General features: G+C 43.3%; 1 protein-coding gene across 1 annotated transcript in view; it reads left to right on the top strand.

The window, feature by feature from the left end:
• ipo11 (importin 11) overlaps window positions 1–18,856 on the top strand; it is an 81,847-nt gene that overhangs the window by 49,846 nt on the left and 13,145 nt on the right. Inside the window, exons 23-29 of the mRNA XM_040195663.2 lie at window positions 6,178–6,257; window positions 6,351–6,431; window positions 7,763–7,858; window positions 8,241–8,354; window positions 8,895–9,016; window positions 13,431–13,526; window positions 15,464–15,548. Coding sequence (XP_040051597.1) covers window positions 6,178–6,257; window positions 6,351–6,431; window positions 7,763–7,858; window positions 8,241–8,354; window positions 8,895–9,016; window positions 13,431–13,526; window positions 15,464–15,548 — 674 coding nt within the window. The remainder of the gene's footprint in view (window positions 1–6,177; window positions 6,258–6,350; window positions 6,432–7,762; window positions 7,859–8,240; window positions 8,355–8,894; window positions 9,017–13,430; window positions 13,527–15,463; window positions 15,549–18,856) is intronic.

The raw sequence follows: 18,856 nt of genomic DNA, 5'->3' as shown, positions 1-18,856 counted from the left end.
TCCATGTCCACCTTAGTTTGCATTACTTCATGGAAATGGCTCACTTTGTGACCCAGTTGTGACCTACTGAGAGCGGCAATTCTTTGCTTTTTTCAGTATTTGGTTCAGTGAAAAGCTTTTCCCTGACACATTGCGCTACATTGATACAAGTTGTGCATTTGCGTTACACAGAGTCTGAGCGTTGCACAGAATGCTTCAATGCGTGCGGTTGTGGTACCAGCTGTTCTTTGCCTCGTAGTCTCTTGTTCAGTGTATTAAGGCGACTAGTGAGATCAGCTATAAAGCGTGGTCTCTCAGCCACAGTGGGTCCCTCAGCTCTTAAAGAGGTCGGACCTTCTCTTTAAAACATGTGTCGATATTTGACCCCAGGGAATAAAACCTGCACCTGCAGCACGGATCCGTGCGTTAGCCAGCGCACATCAGCCTGGTAGAGCAGGTCCCCGTGTTCAGCAGCGACAACAGATAAGAAAGCCTGAAAGCCCTCTGGCCCGAATGATGTTGACAGTTTTCTCAGCAGTGTTCATCACATCTCCATGCTGGTTTAGCTTGGGACAAATGGCTTCTGATACAGTGCATTTTAAAAGCCGCACCTCTGCTCTCCCGCACCTTGGCGCACGCCATGGATGCCACTTTGCGCTTGCATGTCATTGCTGGATATAAATGTTATGCGTGGGGGACGAAATCATTATATTTGTAGAACTCACCCCTGCAGTAAAGCAAAGGAAAGCATATTTTGTACATAGTTGGAGGTCTTTGGTCCCTGTTCCCAGCATTTTGCTTTTTCAATGCTACATTCACGAGGAAAACATGAACTCCATTGAGAACTGAGATGAATCCTCTCAGTTGCTGCTCAGTCACTCACCTCAGTGAATGACAGTTCAGTTTTCTTCACTGGTTTGTCACATCTCTATTTTACACATTTGACCTCTGCCATCTTCAGTGACCCCTGTAACATGTGGTGTTGAATTAACCCAAATCTTTCTCATTCAGAGAAACTGTGACAAGCATTTGTTTTTTCACTTGATAAAGTTTCTTTATCATCTTCTTATCCTGTTTTTAACAACAATGAATGTTTTTATTGGAGCTGCCTGTCGGCACTCCCTGTGTCCCTGTCTTAACATTAGCATGCTGAAAACACTTTAATCACGTTGAATGTAAGTACGGTTGTCAATGCAAGTACGTTGGATACATTCAAAGCTTCTGCGATGAAAAGTACAGTCAAGGTCAGAACAAATTCGCACACAGTTGGTCATTTCATCACTGAACACAAAAATAAGTGGAGGATCATTTTGCATTCAGCAATCATGCATTTATTTACATATATTGAGGGAAAGTCTCGTAATTAGCTTGTCTTTTTTGTCTCTTCCGTCAAAGCGTGGTTCACCGGGATGTTGGGCGGTTCATTTTATTTAGTCCGGGGAGGCAGGCGGGCCATTAAGTGAGTCTGGCTCCGTCTGCTGTCGTGGCTTGCCAGCTGTGTGGCCTGGCCCGCCTGATAAAGAGCCCCGCTCCATCACCGCTAAAATGGAGCAGCAAATTCCCAAATTAGAATGGTCAGGGGGCCTCGCCTCCGCTAAATTGTTGGACTAGCACTACATCCTGTATCACTGCCACCACACTCTCAACTAGGACACATTTCAGCCGCGTGCGCTGCACCGACTAGTGACAATGAGCACGGTGGGGTCCACCCCCCCTCTTGTCGGCATTCCACTGATTAGCGCGACCGCTGGGCAAGTGAGCTGCAATATCCACTCATGTCCATGCCATTTAATAATACTGGTTGAGAAACCAAACACGTCTTGCAGTTTCACGGTAAAAGCTGACCTGGGAGAGCAAGGCATAATTGCTGCTGAACTGCTAGAGGGCTTCAATTGGGAACAGATGGAGGAAATGTTAAGCTTCCTTTTATACATAAGGAAGCGCAGCAGCAACAACAAATGTACATTTAATCAGAAACTTATCAGAAAACACTTGGGCCTCCTACAGAAAATGTAAAGAGCGTATGGTGCATCAAGAATAATGCTCTGTTTCTGTTAAAAGCCCTCAGTCTGCGTTATCAAGTCATTTTATCAATATATTAATAGTTCAGTCCATGCAATTTTAGAAAATAGTGGAAACTTTATTTGAAATCCATCCTGTCTGTACTACAGTTTAATGCGGAAATTAGAATAGATGAGACAATTTCAGACTGACCTGGCTCAATTGACTGGAGCGGTGCACGGCCAAAATTGGGTCTCGCAAAATAGTGCTTTATTATCATCCCATCAGTAAGCAATCACTGGTGCAGGCAAAGGCGCGTGGAGACGCTCGGAGTCTCGCCCTCTGCCTGGGGAAGAACAGGCTCCGGCGGCCAGCAGATGTGCTCCGGATGGATCAATGCGGAGGAGAGAGGTTTTATTACAAAAAGTAATAACTGGTTATAGATTCCACAGTGAATATGTTTGACTACACGTTCTGCCGGGATGGAAGGTATTTTAATTTAAAAAAAAGTTAGGTTGATGTTGATGTTTAATTAACGTAACTTTGTGCGACCGTCCCTTCTTTTAAAGTTTGATGTTCTCTATTTGTAGTGTGAATCCGTTTGGATCGGTTCGCTCTGTCTAACCTTGAGCTGCTGCTTCAGTGCTGTGAGCGCTCTGCTTTCTCATCACGACTGTCATCTCATACATGGGTGTCTCCCCACAAAGTTGATTTTTCTGCCACTTCACTGAATCCCTCGCTGAGCTTTTTATCGCTTCTCTCATGCATGATCACTCGTCCGTGACTTTGAAGAGAGTCACTCAAGCACCAGAGGGGAGTTGACTTCTCATCTTGCAACTGTTGGTCCTGTGTTTTTTTATGTTTTAAGGAGTCAGTCCAATGGGTACAGTAAAACGTGGTACAGGAGTTGAGCTCCAATGCAAAAACATATTATTATTAGCACTCTGTTTAGAGTTGTCTTCCTTTTCAGGTCCGAAATGAAAGAAGCAATAAGCAATTACGGGAAAACAATTTTTCCCTTTTTAGATTCATGCATTTCGGGGCCTTAGAGCTCAAACCCTTTACATCGACGGGCTTCAATGAGCCCAACAAACACATCTTCGTTTCCTTGTAGTGCATCAGTACAGATTTTGGCAGTGTTTCTTTGGTATCTTTTAACTTTCCTTATGTATAAAACCTTGTCAATTCAATCACACAGCGTGAAGATAAAAAATTGTGTTGGGAGACGAGCAACGTTTCCAGCACTGTTCCCATCAACGATTAGAGGCACTTAAGAGCCGTTATCACAGTCAGATGTGAGGCTCATTTTGCTGTTAGTGTTGATAACCGAAGGGGATTGTACAACACATGCCCAAATCTATGAAGGACGAACTAACTAAAGCTTAATCAGTGCTTCAGCAGCTGTTTTTGTGACTTTGGTGTGTGTGTGTATGTGTGTGTGTGTGTGTGTGTGTGTGTGTTGTCATGTCCTCACTAGTCTATGTGAACATTTAATTGCTTTTGTAATGCTGAATTGTCAAAATACGCTCTTCTGTTTTTATAATAGTATTCACAAGAGCTTTCTAACATTGTGACTGTGGCCATTCACTATTTCAACACAATATTAAAATCCTTCACAGTAAAATTCAATAAGGTCCAACTCTCACTTCAGCCCCTGAAATGACTTCATTAAGCATTTCTTTTGGACAACAGTTAAATGTTTGTATTTAATCAGCGATGTCTACAATAGTGTTTGTAGACTGAACAATACAGAAACCAACTACGCCAAAGTAAAACGCATGCATGAAATTACAGTTGAAGAATCGAGAGAGAAGTAATACCCATAAGACTCTCTAAACTAGGGCAGCTTGTAGCCTGCAGCGCTCATGTAGGTGCAGCACGAAGGTCTCCACCTGAAATAAACCCACCAAGAAAAGTACGTCTTTTACAATAACAATCACTCCAACTGAACTCTTTAGGATTGTTTTTTTGTGCCTTCTTGGAAGAAAAAGATCAATGGAAATAAATGCATATTTTGTTCTCTTTTCTGTATCTGGTACCATATCAAAGTGGAAGTCGAATGGCACAAGTCGTCCTCGTCAGAGACCTTCATTCCAGGGTTTTTTTTTGTCACATTTGTCAGTACCGGCTCATCTAGTTCTCTCTTGTCTGATCCTGAGAAGCTTTCCGTCCCACTTGGCTTTTTGACCTGTGAACTCCTGCCGGTTTCATCTCGTCTCAAAGCAGTGATGCAACATGTTGCTCAGCGGCTTCTCGGCTTTGCTCACGCAGTCTGGATCGAGGCTGAGGCTTTTTTTAACATTAGGACATGCATCAGCAGCTGTGCCTGTTTTTTTTTGTTCGATATAAAACAATTTATATTCATCACATAATAAAATAAATTTCAGGGTGGAGTAATTACAGGGGTGGCGGCCCCCTCCCCCTGTTGTAGTGGTATGGGAAACGCTGTACTGTAAGTTAAGCGCAGTGTTGCTCCCCGGGCTGATTGAATAAACCCCTGAAATACGTTGTGTACCTGCACAGATGGAAGCAGACATTAATGCCATTACCTTACTGCGGCTGGCAGATGGCGGGAGAAATCGCATTAGATACAGTACGGACCGCCGGGGTTTGAATGGACCTCCTCCAGAGCTACTCACCCAGTGACTTCTTCTCCCAAGAAAAAGGCTACGTGAGGTTTAGGTGCTTTATGAAAACTGGGATTCAGAAAGTTTGTTCTGAACATCGGCTTCAGACATAGCAACAGGAACTGCGAACATTTCTGAATTAAAGAGCAACAATGTATACTTTGTAGGTTTCAGGTCTCCGAAGGTTAAAATTCATGTTTTCATGAACCACAAGTATCTTCGTTAAGGGTGCATCGGTGAACGAGCCTCATGATTATTGCCTGAAATCGTGTTTGTGTTTTTCTATCCAGCAGTAGGCCTGAGAGGTTTGTTTACTGTTACTGCAGCTGCCTCAATAAACTCAAAATGATGGAAGGACGGTGAAAAAGCTGAGGAGACGAGGATAGAGAAATAAGGAGCGAGCCGGGGAGATTGAGGCGGACACACTCTAGCTTTACAAAGGCAGCGAGCGGGCATCCATGCACAGATGTTGAGCCTCATTTGTTGGAGTGCCTTTTTGTTTTCGTTTTTTTCCCCTCCAAGCTTGTGATGCCTTAAAATGATGCAATGCCATCAAAAGAGGAGGAATGTTTTTGTTTTTTTTCTTCTCGTCTAAGTAATATGTTGAAGCTTTAGAAAGAAAGAAAAAACTGTACCAAAAATCAAGTATTGTGTTGCTTTTTCGGCGCATCCCTTAAATCTTTTGACCCCTGAGAGTCCTCTCGGGACTATAACCACCTCACAACCCTGTGAGGACCATTACCTCACAATACAACGTTTTATGTATGTTGACTCGTACATCCACAGTATCTGTCCCCCGTAAACACGCAGGGGGGGGACCGCCATCCTCGGTGTTAGAATTAGCATTCGCGTCAACTTATCGGTGGTAAACAGCTATTACCTACTCGAGCTGTTGGAGTCTGCCGCGCTGTCAGCCGCCATTCCTCTAGGGCCGTTCATGCAGATGTACGTGCAGATGCTGTGTTGGGGCGAAGGTGTTGCTATGCAGGTGTTTCTTTTTTTTTTTTTTTTTTTTTTTTTTAGTCCTTTTGTCCCTCTGTGTCCCCTCTCCTTTCTTCATCACCACTCACCTGTATCAGTGTTATGGTCTGTTGCCATGCCAGCGTCCGACCAGTATTCCACCGTGCTTTCTGGTGGTGAATGTTCAGGATGCTTACTGCTCACGTCCTCCTCGTTCTTCTCCTCTACGCTTTCTGTTGGACCATAGTGAACGTGTTGAAAACTGCTCTTAATTGAACTCTTATTTTTCTTTTCGCTTGTTAAATAAAAAAGAGAGCGAAAAATGTCATTATCAAAACTCATTTTGCCTGGGTTAGCAAGGTGTGAGCACTCTGTGTATAATAACATACTGTGTGTGTGTGTGTGTGTGTGTGAGAACACCGTACAGTAACTGTGGATTGCATTAGGGATATTGGACAATCCTCAACTACAAAATGTTAAAAAGTTGTCTTTAATTGGTGACTTTCACTCATTTGGACCATCCATCCAGTATAGAATAGTCTAACTGTGTTTAGTACAGCCCATCCTCCATCAATTAAAACCAATTGTTGTAATTTGGCAAATTTTTCAGAGTTGAGCTCAGAGAACCTGCGCACCTGTTTTCAGATTGTTAACGCCTACTTATATTTGTCTGCAACGGACTTCCTGCAGGTGAGATTCACCCCCCGACACACACACAATGGTATATAATCAACATACATTGTACAGTACTTCCCCATGCTCAGATCATTTTGTTCTCTTCAGAACTATGCAGAATCTTTGTGTCGATCGTTCTGTAATCTGCTGAAAGACATCACAAATGAGGGACAGGGGCAAGTGCTCAAGGTACTGTCAATCACCCTTTCTCACACACTAAATTGCGTATCTCACCTTTGCTATTCTTTGTCTCTCGCTTAGTTTTCATCCTGAGAGCAATCGAGTACATCAGTTGGATGCACTCATTTTAAAAGCCCCCAGAGGCAGATTCCATATTTACTTCCTAACTTAACTGAGGGAACTCAAATCCACTGGAGAGCCAAAGGAAACTTAATAAAACGGCTTACTGTAGCTTAAGCCATGCAACTATTACTCAATAGGACCTTGAAACAGGTTTTTTACTCTGGGGCCATTCTCAGTTTTGTATGATGTTAGCATGTTTCCACCAAAAGGTATTTGGCTGTGATGTTGTCCATTGGTGACATGCATGCTCTGTTTGCACCACTCTGGTCGTGTTTGTGTGCAGAATGATCATGAAACCACAGCGCTTTATCCCAGCTAAGCTCAGTGGCATTACGGCACATCTGGCTCCTGCTAATCCTTTTGTTCTGGGGGAAGTTGAGCCTGTAGACGATAAACCTGTCAACCAACACAGACACGTGCACACAGCAGCTCACCACACATGGACTCCCGGAGAAGACAGCGATCCGCGTAATTCGCAGTCGTCCCTTTGAAAAGTTCATTATGCAAGACGGATATAGCCCCTCTGTCTCTCTGCTTCAGGTTTGCTTGCTGACCTTTGAGTTAAACATTCTCATTTGATGGTTTGATTTGAAAGGATGCTATTTGTACCCTTCCAGTGTTGCATCTGGATTTATGTCAGGGTCTAATCATAGGAAGCCTAATGAGGATGGAACGATCTTTTTAGTGGTTTGAATCCAGATCCTGCCCTTTTAAGATTAGTTTACGTGGCTAAATGTATCCACAAACGAGGTATTTTTCTGAACATCAAAGCATGCGAATGTATTTGTGGAGGTACGACTTGCTGTTTTATCACAGAGTGCATTAGTTTAGGTGCACAAATGCATTCAGTATACCTTTTTATAAAGTAACAGTTGAGTGCACATCCTTAAACTGTAGGCTGACACTGCGTTATAAATTCATATGTACTTTCACATGTTTCATATTCTTTTTTTACTTCATTGCCTCACAGAGAGCTCATTCACATTTCTTGCCACTTACAGTAGGTCAGACCCTCAATTCAAAAAAGGGTTGTCAACACAGTCTTTTAACACCTCTAGCAGCACCTGCAAACTCCCTGTTGTCCCTGCACGTCTTCCCACTCTGTCACCACATCATCCTTTGCCTGACCCTTACTGTCTCCCAGTCTGTTCCTCTTGTCTCTCCTTGCTCCTGTTCCCAACTCTCTTCTCTTGACTCACCCCTCCGTGTCTCGGCAGGTGGTGGAGATAGCTTTAAAGGTTAGCCCCATACTGGGAGCCCACATGTTCCAGCCCCTGCTGCCTGCTGTCTTGAGAGGCATTGTGGCCGGCGAGGTGAGTTTAACCTAAACATCTTGATTATAGAAAACCCATAATGCTGAGTTATATTGTCTGTGATGCCCTTTTCACTCATTTTCGATCTTCTTTGACTGGATGGTACAATACTTACGTGGTTACAACAGGTTCCTGCATGTACTTTCAGTTTGCTCCTTTCTTGTCACGTAAAAAATCTAATTCTTACGGTGAATATATAGTGGTGTTTATTGATCATGCTGCTAAGTTAAGGGTCACATGCCTTTGAAGGATTCCGCTGTGTCAGTGGATCCTCACCCATGACCCATGCGTAATAACGCTGTCTTGATGTATGCCGTATGAGTGATTACATTCACCGTGTGTGTGTGTGTGTGTGTGTGTGTGTGTGTGTGTGTGTGTTCAGAGATATCCAGTGGTGATGTCCACCTACCTAGGAATCATCGGCCGCATACTGCTCCAGAACTCCAGTTTCTTCTCTTCCCTGCTCACACAAATGGCCTCCGAGTGCAGCCAGAAGGTGAGCTTCAATGTCTGCCCTTCATTTCTGTGCACTCTGCACAACCCTTTCCAAATCTGTGTGAGCGGCGTAACCGCAAATTGCCTGTTAAAAGGAAATCTCTCTGAAGAGGCAAAGTGTAATGAGCCAAGGAATTGCAAATGTTAACATATTAAAGTTCAGAGTTGGATCCCCTTCCTCGTTAAACTGACGGTTTAGTTTTTATCACTGACTGGCCTGTTTTTTGCCGTAATGTTAAAAATGACAGACCCACAGTTGTGTCTCCAGCCTAGGTTTTTTTTTTTTTTTATGTGAGGATAAGCTAGTGAGGAAAATGAGACGAAACAAACCCACGGTCAGCTTTGCCTCCTTCTCTGACAAAGGCCAAACCAACCTTTCATACATTCAAATCCTTCACAGTACTGTATCATACAACACTGCCCACGTCCCTCTTGTTGGCGCTTTCTCTAAATGCTGAATTGCCGCTCCCTGGTTTCCCCACATTCTTCCTCTCCATTAACCCTCCGTATATCTCCCTTCTCCCTTCTCTTTGCCAATCAGATGGAGCAGTTGTTGGCCAGTGTGATAGAGATGTGGGTGGACCGCATGGATAACATCACTCAGCCAGAGAGGAGGAAGCTGTCGTCGCTGGCTCTGCTCTCCTTGCTCCCATCGGACAACAGGTGAGAGGTGTTTGTCTGCAGATGGGGACAGAAATGAATATTAGTTGCTGCTTAAAGGTTGTCGTTTTGTTTTTTTTACCCCACAGCTTTAATATGCTACACAAGATTGACACAATTATCACCATATGGGTGCCAGTATAATGTGACACCACGGAGGCCTACATAGACGCTGTAAATGAGGTTTTCCAACAGATTGGTGCCACTTGTAAACCCAACGCTATGAATTTATTATCTTTCTAACTTCAAGAATGAATTATAATGGATAAGGGATTCTTCTGAGGTTGATTAGGAAGTTTTTGACTGTTGCCTGCAATGCAAAAACATGTTAACCAAAACACTTTCCCCTGCTAGATATTGACAATAAAACACTCGAGCAGATCTCGAAGTTGATGGACTCGTGTACCAGAAGAGTGGCTATTTGAAAATCTGTGCACAAAATCATGCATAATATCGCGACACCATATCATGCTGCCCCATTTGTTTACTGATGCGTTAACGAGCATGTTGCATGGTGAGATGAAGCTCTTCTTCTTTTGCCTCCGTCATCACATATTGGGCTGCTATCTACACGTAGCTATGGGAGGCAGGCTGAGCACCAAAGATACAATAAAACAAAAAAAGTTCTTCACTTGCCATCAAAAGAGTTTTCATTTCATTTTCTGTTAAGTGCAACTTCAAAGGAGTCTGTGTTCTGTGTGGGCTCGGTGATGAACTTTCCTTGTGTCGTCTGCCTCCCACTGTACGCTGATGCATGTTTTTATTAACATTTTGTGGCGCTTGGTTTTCTGCAGTTGCGAAATGCTTATCGCAGGCGTGGACCGGCATGAAATCCTTTGTCACGCTCCCCTCCCTGGTCTCACACAGCAGTTGGTTGTGACAGCGTTGGCTGCCTAAGTGCTGTTTGAAGAATCAACTCTCTCTCATACATTCGGGGCAGAAATTGAAAGGGCTCCGTCGCTGCCTTTTCACTCGTACGTTGTCCCCTCGGGACTCCCTGCGCTCTTTGTCAAAGCGATCCCTCAGGAACGCCTGGAGGGAATTGCTTGAAATCTGGCGCAAACATTCATTGGGCTGAAGGATGGAGTTCAAAGGTCACCGTGACTTCACGTCCCACCTGTTTTCATGATATTTCTCAATCATGCCTATTTCAATCATTATAACTTATCTCATGATTTTTTTTTTAATGCACCATTGAAAAATCAGCAATTCTAAGAAAATAAGTAAACGCCGACAACCATTTAGCCCCACAAGCTGTTTTGTTTAGGAGACTCGTTCGAGGACAATGTAGCCTGATTATAAGATTAAATGCACTGGCTGATAACGGACGGTTTTGATTGTCATTAATTACACAGTGTCCTACAATTATTGTGTACCTTATTTTTTTCTAATTTGTTATCTGGATGAAGGATCAGCAAGAGGTCAATGACTACGTTTTTATTGCACAATTAGTAAAAACAATGGGAATAATTGCTTCGGTGCAGAACAGTTGGATGTAACAATTAAAGGTTTTGTGATTCAGTATTCTGCAATGTTGGTAACAGCGATACACACCAGGAGAGTTTTGTCAACTAATTCTTTTGTGGTTCAATACTGGGGATGGAACCCAATCGGAATACTAGTCATCTTAATAAGATCATTTTAATATTCATTTTTATTTTGAATTTTATTGAATGATTAAAAAAAAAATTATTTGAATAATTTTACACTGAATATGTTATCACTAGCCCTATTTAATATCAGCAAAATAATGTGGACCGGTGTTACGAAACTGCAGTGGAACACACCACTGGGAATTCATAAAGCAAAAAAGGCCCTAAGAATGCTGCGAAGGCGTGTCATCCACAGGCATCATTTTTTTATGCTTTTCACACATAGACATGTATAATATCAGTCCGCTGCTTTTCCTATTTTGTGATAGCACATGAACGCATTCAAAGAACCTAACCTGTCTGTTAACTAGAATTACTGCTTACTTTCTGAAACTTTTGTGCAACCTAAGGGAACAGGAACGTTCCCGTATTTAACATGCAGAGCCATGAGGCCAATTCACTAAAGACTGCTTTAGTCATCAGAACCTGTGGGTATGTTTTGCACCACCAGTTCATCATCACTGACAGTTTGCTTTACCAAGGCAGGACAACAGGAACAAGGACCGTAGGAAATCAATACGCACATCCTTATTGCATGGATCTGCTGTCCTCAAATTCTGTCTAATCAGGATTAAAACGGTGTCTTCTCAAAGTTATTTAAGAGTCATGTTCGGAGGAATCTTTCTCCATATTCTCCAACGTATTAAAGTTTTAGTTAAATGTTAGATGCACATATTTCATTTGCACCTTGCTTGCACTAACGTATACTTTATTTTTGGTGCATGCAATTGCTGGTGAATTATTACTAGTAAATCAAGCCCTCCCCAGTGTAAAATAATGCAATTCTTTGTAATGCTCAGCTTTGATGTTCATACCGCAGGCTTTGGATTTGCTGTCATCCTGTCACGAGCTATGCACTCGCCAGTTGCACTTGAACTTGTGCTATTTAAGGCTTCTCTAAGGATTCAGAGTTAATGAGGCTCTTCAACATTCATTTGAATCAGTGATGTTTAATTGAAATCCATTTGCAACCAGCTCAGATGGATAGTATCCAATCTACACACATACACACAAGGAAGAGGCGGAAGAATACAAGTTTGGTATCATACGACACTGCTTCTCTAAACGGGTAATATTCTCACATTGACAATTAATCAGTTCCAGCAGCTGAACAATAAAAAAAGTATTCAGAATTGAATACGGGGAAAACCCCCCCAAAAGCACAGTTTTGAATTAACACACTGTTCTGCAAAACTTAACATATAATATGCCGTCTTTTATGCATTGTCCTCCACTTGTGTGTGCTGTCAAAACGACGCCAACACAGAATGTCTTTGCGCGATTTCAGACCCTAGAACCACTTATGTTGATTTGAATGACTGGCACGACGCAGCTCCCACTAGTCAGCCATTAGAAAATAATCACTGGATAAGTGCCGGGCAGGATGGAATTAGAATTGACAGACGAGTTTGAATGTGTGATACGGTATCTATGATGCCATGTCTACATCCAGTCGTTGCTATGGCTGTCAATTCAAAACTCTTAGCCGGAAATTGGTGGCAGAGGTGACGCCGATGTATTTTGCCTGGATATTAGGAGTAAAATGTTGCCAATAGTTTAAAATGAATACTGTAGGCAATATTTGATTGACTTCTGAGTTGATTAGGCTTAACTCCTCTCACCGGCCAGTTTATTAGGTACATCTTGGTAGTTAAAGGTTTGACCCCCTTTTTCTTTCAGAACTGCCTCAGTTTTCCGTGGTATAACAGTTAAAACAAACTACCGTATAATAAAAAAAGATTGCTGACAGTGATCTAACACAAGAAGGAAAGTAGGACAGCTCACAGCCATATGCGAACTACATCCCCGATTGCTGTTTGTATTAAGCGAATAAACACACTACAGTAGTGATTCCCACTTACAGGAAACAGAGGTCTTTTTTCGCTGGCTGGGTTTGTATCATTTCATGCAGTGATTTTTCCGTTTTTTTGCCATACTTCATGCTCAGTGAACTTCACGCAGCATTGCCAGAGGTCTACCGAGCCAGGCACCTGAACTGACAGCACCTTTGATGCGTCAGTGCCCTCACCCACCGATTCTCGCTCTGGGTGTCTGTGTGTTCTTTTCCCTCCCTGCTTCTCATTCCCATTGACATGGTAAACCCCACTTCCTTTCCAGTGCTTTGGAAGAATGGCTCAAATAATTCATCAATGACTGCAGCTTGTGTCTAAGCCTGCGAGGTGGGGGACGCAAGACGGCATATTCTAAAGTTCAATACAGGAAGCCAAAACTCTGCAATGCTTCTTATCCGGTTTCGGCTCAGTGGCTACGACCGAAATGAGACCCAACTTTTATCGATACAACTCAAATAAAACCGTATTTAGGATGGAAAGCCCCTCGTCATTATACGTGATTGATCAGTGCCATGGGAACAGGCTTTCCTGGGATCATAAAAGTAGAGAAATGTCTTTCGCCTTTTCAATCATAAAATGTTGCTACCAAAAGCCACCAGCGAAAGGGTGATAAAAACACAAACGGAAAAATATGGACATGTGTCCTGTAACCCGAGTTAATGGATTCCATAGATGCTCTTTTCTCTGGATGGCCATCTGTTTTTGTTCTTTTTTTGACACTTTCCACACCGTTGGGATTTTACCTCGTCTGTTGCTATTCTGCTGTCATAGTTCTCTTGCTGACCGTTTGCTTATTTGGACAGATGGCCCTCTGTGCTTTTCTACATGCATCCATCTGTTTACATTCCAACACACAGCCATTGAATATGTGATCTCACGAGTAATAAGTCGGTGTTGACCGTCTGTCCTCAGTGTGATCCAGGACAAGTTCTGTGGCATCATCAACATCTCCGTTGAGGCCCTGCATGACGTGATGACCGAAGATCCTGAGACGGGCACCTTCAAAGAGTAAGTATGCACGTTTATCACCTATTGACCAAGAAAATAGAAAAGCAAATCCTTCAAATGAATACTGTAATTTTGTTGAGGCTCCAGCATGCGGAGTAAATTCTGAAATATCTGTTTTAAAAGTAAGTGCAGCTGTGTGTGCTTTTGAGTTGGTTGCCAGGCTTCCCCCCCCCCCCCCCCCCCTCAAAAATAAACCTCCTTAAGAAGGATTTTAAATCAAGGCTATAAAAGCAGTGTGACAGTAGCACTGTTGAACAGGACACAAACGGTTTCATCATTTTCTGCCTTGACTTTTATGGCGGGCCAGAAATCATTGCTGGATGATGCACAGGAGACCTGCTTCATCAGAACCTCGCCTAACGCTCTATGGAAATGAGCGCACAGAGCATCGGCGGTCCCACCTCCTCGAGGTGCTGCGGCTGTAAAACGGTTCAAGTGTTTTAAGGCTCGAGCCACGCTGGGAAACCAAGATTTATAATTTGATCGGTTCGGTCGGAAACACTTTGAAAGTCTAGAAGAGCCGCAGAGTTGAATGGATTTTGTTTAAATGTGGTGTGCAGGCTCTGACCATAGAGCAGTGAGGTGTAAATCCATCCATGATACCTGCACCCTCACTGTGCGATCAGTGTGCTGCTCATTGTTAACAATTTTAGACTCTTTATGTACTTGGGGATTTTTATTCATTATTCTGATTGGTTAATGACCCTTCTGTGGCGTGACTCACTCTTTAGTTCCGCTTCTACTCGGAATTTAACCTGTAGGCAGACAACTTTTCTCAGCGCCCTCCTAAAATGTGCCAGTGTGAAATTCACTGAACAGTTGGCCGTAACGGTTGTTCCAGATGTTTCTTTATTTGCCAGTGATGTGTGGAATTGTTTTAGTTCCCTTTTGTGCTTCATAACAGACAAAACAACCCTTTTCAGATGCGCATTTCATTCAGTTTGTGAACTCGGTCCACTCACAGAAAGCAGGCGGTTCTGTAATTGCCCTTCCTGTGTTTAGGAATTATGTAAGTTTGAAGTTAACAGACTTTCCTGTCTGTTCTTTTGTTTTCATAAGAGCTTTGGAATTGGTCCTTTTGTGGTGTTTGGAACAATAAAAGCCGTTGCTGCCGTGTATTGAATTCAGTAAAGCAACATGCTAGTTGTTGAGCCAAGTCAGCCGCTTGTCCCTTAACTATCCTAAAAGGAATTTCACAACCCCTTGAAGGTCTTTTGTACTGAACTGAGCGGCACAGGATCAATGTGTACAAATCTAATGACTTAAAAAGTAGGAAAAGAACTGTTGTACTCTTAGGTCAACAAAATTGTCACTGCACACTTTGCTAGAACTGCATAAACAGATTGATCTTGTCCACCCGGGGGCGGCAGAAACAACACCGTCAACGTATCGCCACCTTTTAACTTTACTCGGCAATCTTTGGTGTCCGTTAGTTGCTTATTTATCCAGCTGTCCCTGAGCAGCAGCAGCATCATCGTTCATCCTGAGATGTATCTCTGATCACCTGACGAATGGGAGCATCTTGGCTCTGTTTTCGGCCACCAGCTCCTGAGGGAAGTGTGCGGCTTTTAAGCTGCTCACAGTGTCTGTCTGCCGTTGGGTGTTCCTGCACCGATGACAGCTGCCTTCTGCGGCCCGAAAACGACACCACGAGAGCAAACAGAAACACTAAAGCTGTGAGATTGAGCTAATATTAAGCTCTGTAAAGCTGAGGGAGATTGCAGCTTCAAGCGATCTGTTGGTTATCAGTACGAGTGGCGGCTTTCACATTGTCGCATGGACTTCAAATGGTCGTTTGATACATTATTATATTAATAGTAGTTACACACTTCAAAGGTTCAGACTCACTCGACCTGTTCTGAAATTGTCTCCCGTTGTGCAGGCCTACAGAGTGCAATACAATATTGATATTGAGTGAAATATTATTGTGTTTGCAGCTGCATGCTGATGAGCCAGTTTGAGGAGCCCAAGCTGAGCGACGACGAGGAGCCGCCAACGGAGCAGGACAAGAGGAAGAAAGTGGTCAGTCAAACATAAACACACACACTATTGTACACACGGTGACAATCTCACCTGATCTAATTTTGCAATCATAAAGGTTTGTTGTGTAGCCTCATTCACGTTTGGTATTTCATTGATCATAATGTTCCTCGCCTCTGTTACTCCTCATCAACTTTCTTTTTTTGTGATAATCCTTTCTTTTACCCCACTGGCACTCATAATACAGACTCACTCAACCAACATGAAAATATCTATTTTTCCAGTGAGCACGGAGAAAGGTTAGACTTCAGTCGTTAGTCAACCACCTCTCAGCCTTCAGTAACACTTTTCTTGCAGTAAACCATGTGATGGCTTACGTACAGCCCCTGGATGCACGTGTGTCATAGCAGCATGCAGATTGCTTTGATTCACCTGAGCTGTGCGAGGCCGGCATTAAGGAACTATGAATAGCTCTTGGGTAGGTGAGGGAGGGGGGGGGGGGGGGGTCGTCTGCCTGCATTCCCCTGCTGCACTTGGTACCACTGAACATTGAGAAAATATTGTTTCTTTGTGTCAGTGTGCGAGTGTGATTTCTCCAAATGAATGCCTGAGCAAAATTGTACAAAAAATGTACAAATTGTATTTCATAGGTTCAAATTGAGAAATGCAGTTGGATTTATTCTGTAGTGTCTTTTTCCTCTGTGTGTGTGTGTGTGTGTGTGTGTGTGTGTGTGTGTGTGTGTGTGTCAAGTCAAGTCATTTTATTTTGTATAGCCCAGAATCGCAAATTACAAATTTGCCTCAGAGGGCTTTACAGTCTGTACACATACGACATCCTCTGCCCCGAAACCCACCATCGGCACAGGAAAAACTCCCCAAAAAATGAAAAAACCCTTACAAGAGGGAAAAAAGGGAAGAAACCTTAGGGAGAACGTCAGAGGAGGGATCCCACTCCCAGGATGGACAGACTACAATGGATGCCATGTGTACAGAATGAACTATGTATAATACATGCAATTCCTATGACAGAAATGATTCAAGTAATTGTGAGTAGTAAGCCAGGCGCACAGCAGGACCACTGCAGAGGCAACCACCATCAGATAGAACCACCATCCACAGAATCCTGTGGGGAGGGAGAGCACAGAGATTTTAGGAGAGGGTAATGTTGGTTTATGAGTAAAGTAATATGATTAATATCTAAAATAATGATGATGATGATGATGATGATGGCAGCAGCAGGCGTCAGCATGGCGACGGTAGGTGTCAGGACCAGGGTCCCGAAGGAACACGATCTATGGAGACCTGATAGGGGCGAAAGCACAAAAAAAAAAAACTCCCGGAAAGAAGCTGAATTAGTCATGTGCATTAATAAAACTTGAATTATGGTAGAAAGAGAGCGTGAGAGAGGAGCTCGGTGTGTCCTAAGAATTCCCCCGGCATTCTAAGCCTATAGCAGCTTAACTAAGGACTCCGGACTAACCTGAGCCAGCCCTAACTATAGGCAGAATCAAAGAGGAACGTTTTAAGTTTAACTTTAAAAGAGCTGACCAAATCTGCCCCCCCGGACTGAAAGTGGAACCTGGTTCCACAAAAGAGGAGCTTGATAACTGAAGGGTGGGTGTGTGTGTGTGTGTGTGTGTGTGTGTGTGTGTGTGTGTGTGTGTGTGTGTGTGTGTGTGTGTGTGTGTGTGTGTGTGTGTGTGTGTGTGTGTGTGTGTGTGTGTGTGTGTGTGTGTGTGTGTGTGTGTGTGTGTGTGTGTGTTTCTTTTGCTGAGTGGGATCCCAGTGCACTTATCACCTCAGCCCCGACTTTCAGCTTTAGGGGAGACTTAAAGTCGCGCCTCTCCCTGCTTGTTAGCGTGCGTGCGTGCGTGCGCACAGATGAAGGCATGTGAGTGTGAACGGTTTGATTTCTACTTGCAGTCAGAGGACAAAGTTAATGAGGAAGATGACCCGTGGCATTTCTTTCCTTTGCAGGTGTCTGTGTAGAAGCTTTTATGTGTATACAAATGTGTGTGTGCAGGTATAAAAGTGATTGTGAGAGACAAAGAATTCAAAGAAGTTGATCCAAAGAGGGTTTGATGTCGTGATCTACGCAACAAAACAGCTTTGACTCTTGGCCAATCAGCGTTGAGATCTCTGCAGTCTCATTTCCTCTCCGGCTTTGTACCTGAAGTTTCATTAGACGTGGATCTGGTGTGCCGGCCAAACATGTCTTGCCACGATGTGAAGTTTGTTCAGGAAAATCAAACTGCATTATTGAAACCATTTGGGAATCGGACTCTTGAGTTGCGCAAATGTGGTGCAATTCAAGGCGCAATCGGCGCCCTCACTCCATGCTTCCTTAATTCATCCAAATAATTGTAGTTTTTGGGGGGATGGCTCCAGCGGAGTCATTAGAAGTACAAGTAATGGTTGCAGGACTCATTCTATTAGCTTTCATACATGACCTACATCCTCCATAAAGGGCCACATTTAAATGTTCTCCGGATAAGTGGAATTCAAGTGACACTGCTGAATAAAATATAACAAGCGACTCTGGCTGCCAACTGCTGGCTTTTGTGTTTTTCCTCTAGCACTCGTCACACCGTGTGAAGTGTGTTAGCGCTCGTGTGTCAGAACGTGCCGCTATTTTTCCTGCATGAAAGTCATGTGACTTGTGAATTGTCTTTTTAACATGACAACACTATGCTGTTAACACTATAATGTAAACCTTTTAAACTGAAGTGTTTGAATAATATATACAATATTATAATAGCTTTGGCAATAGTTATATTTAGAATTTTGATGTGGCTTTATTATTTGGGCACTGAATGACATGTTTGTGAAGTCCATAGCTTAATGCTGAGATCCTATGACACATTCAAGCAGTTTTGAAACCTTTTCTCCATATTCTGAGCGGTGAAATAAGCATATGCGTGACCCCCCCGTGTAGGGGAAACACTCGTGGCTGCAGATTCATAGTTGCTGTGCTTATAAACCACTGCGGCTGTCTTCTGAATTTGACTCTGCATATATTTCTGGGCACAAAGCGGGAGTTTGTTTTGCGTCTTGGAAGCTGTTGACACTGTCAACTCGACAGGTCGACTCCATCTTGTCTGGCGTTTATTAGAGCGCCTTGCTCTGATCTAAGCATTCCAGGCAACTACGTCCGGCTATCGGATGCTGTTTTTTGGCTTCACTGCATAAAGCGTCATTTGATTCTTGCGCTTGGTGTGCCATCAAACAAGAAGAGGGATGGACGACATCAAAGACTTTCTCCACTGGGTATTAATGACATGGGCTCCGTCTGCTGTGCTATGGCGGCACAAACCCACAGCTATTCTTTTATTACCACTAATATACATGAA

Source organism: Gasterosteus aculeatus, chromosome 13, assembly GCF_964276395.1.
Source record: "Gasterosteus aculeatus chromosome 13, fGasAcu3.hap1.1, whole genome shotgun sequence".
NCBI lineage: Eukaryota > Metazoa > Chordata > Actinopteri > Perciformes > Gasterosteidae > Gasterosteus > Gasterosteus aculeatus.
This window is presented reverse-complemented; position numbering and strand designations above follow the sequence as displayed.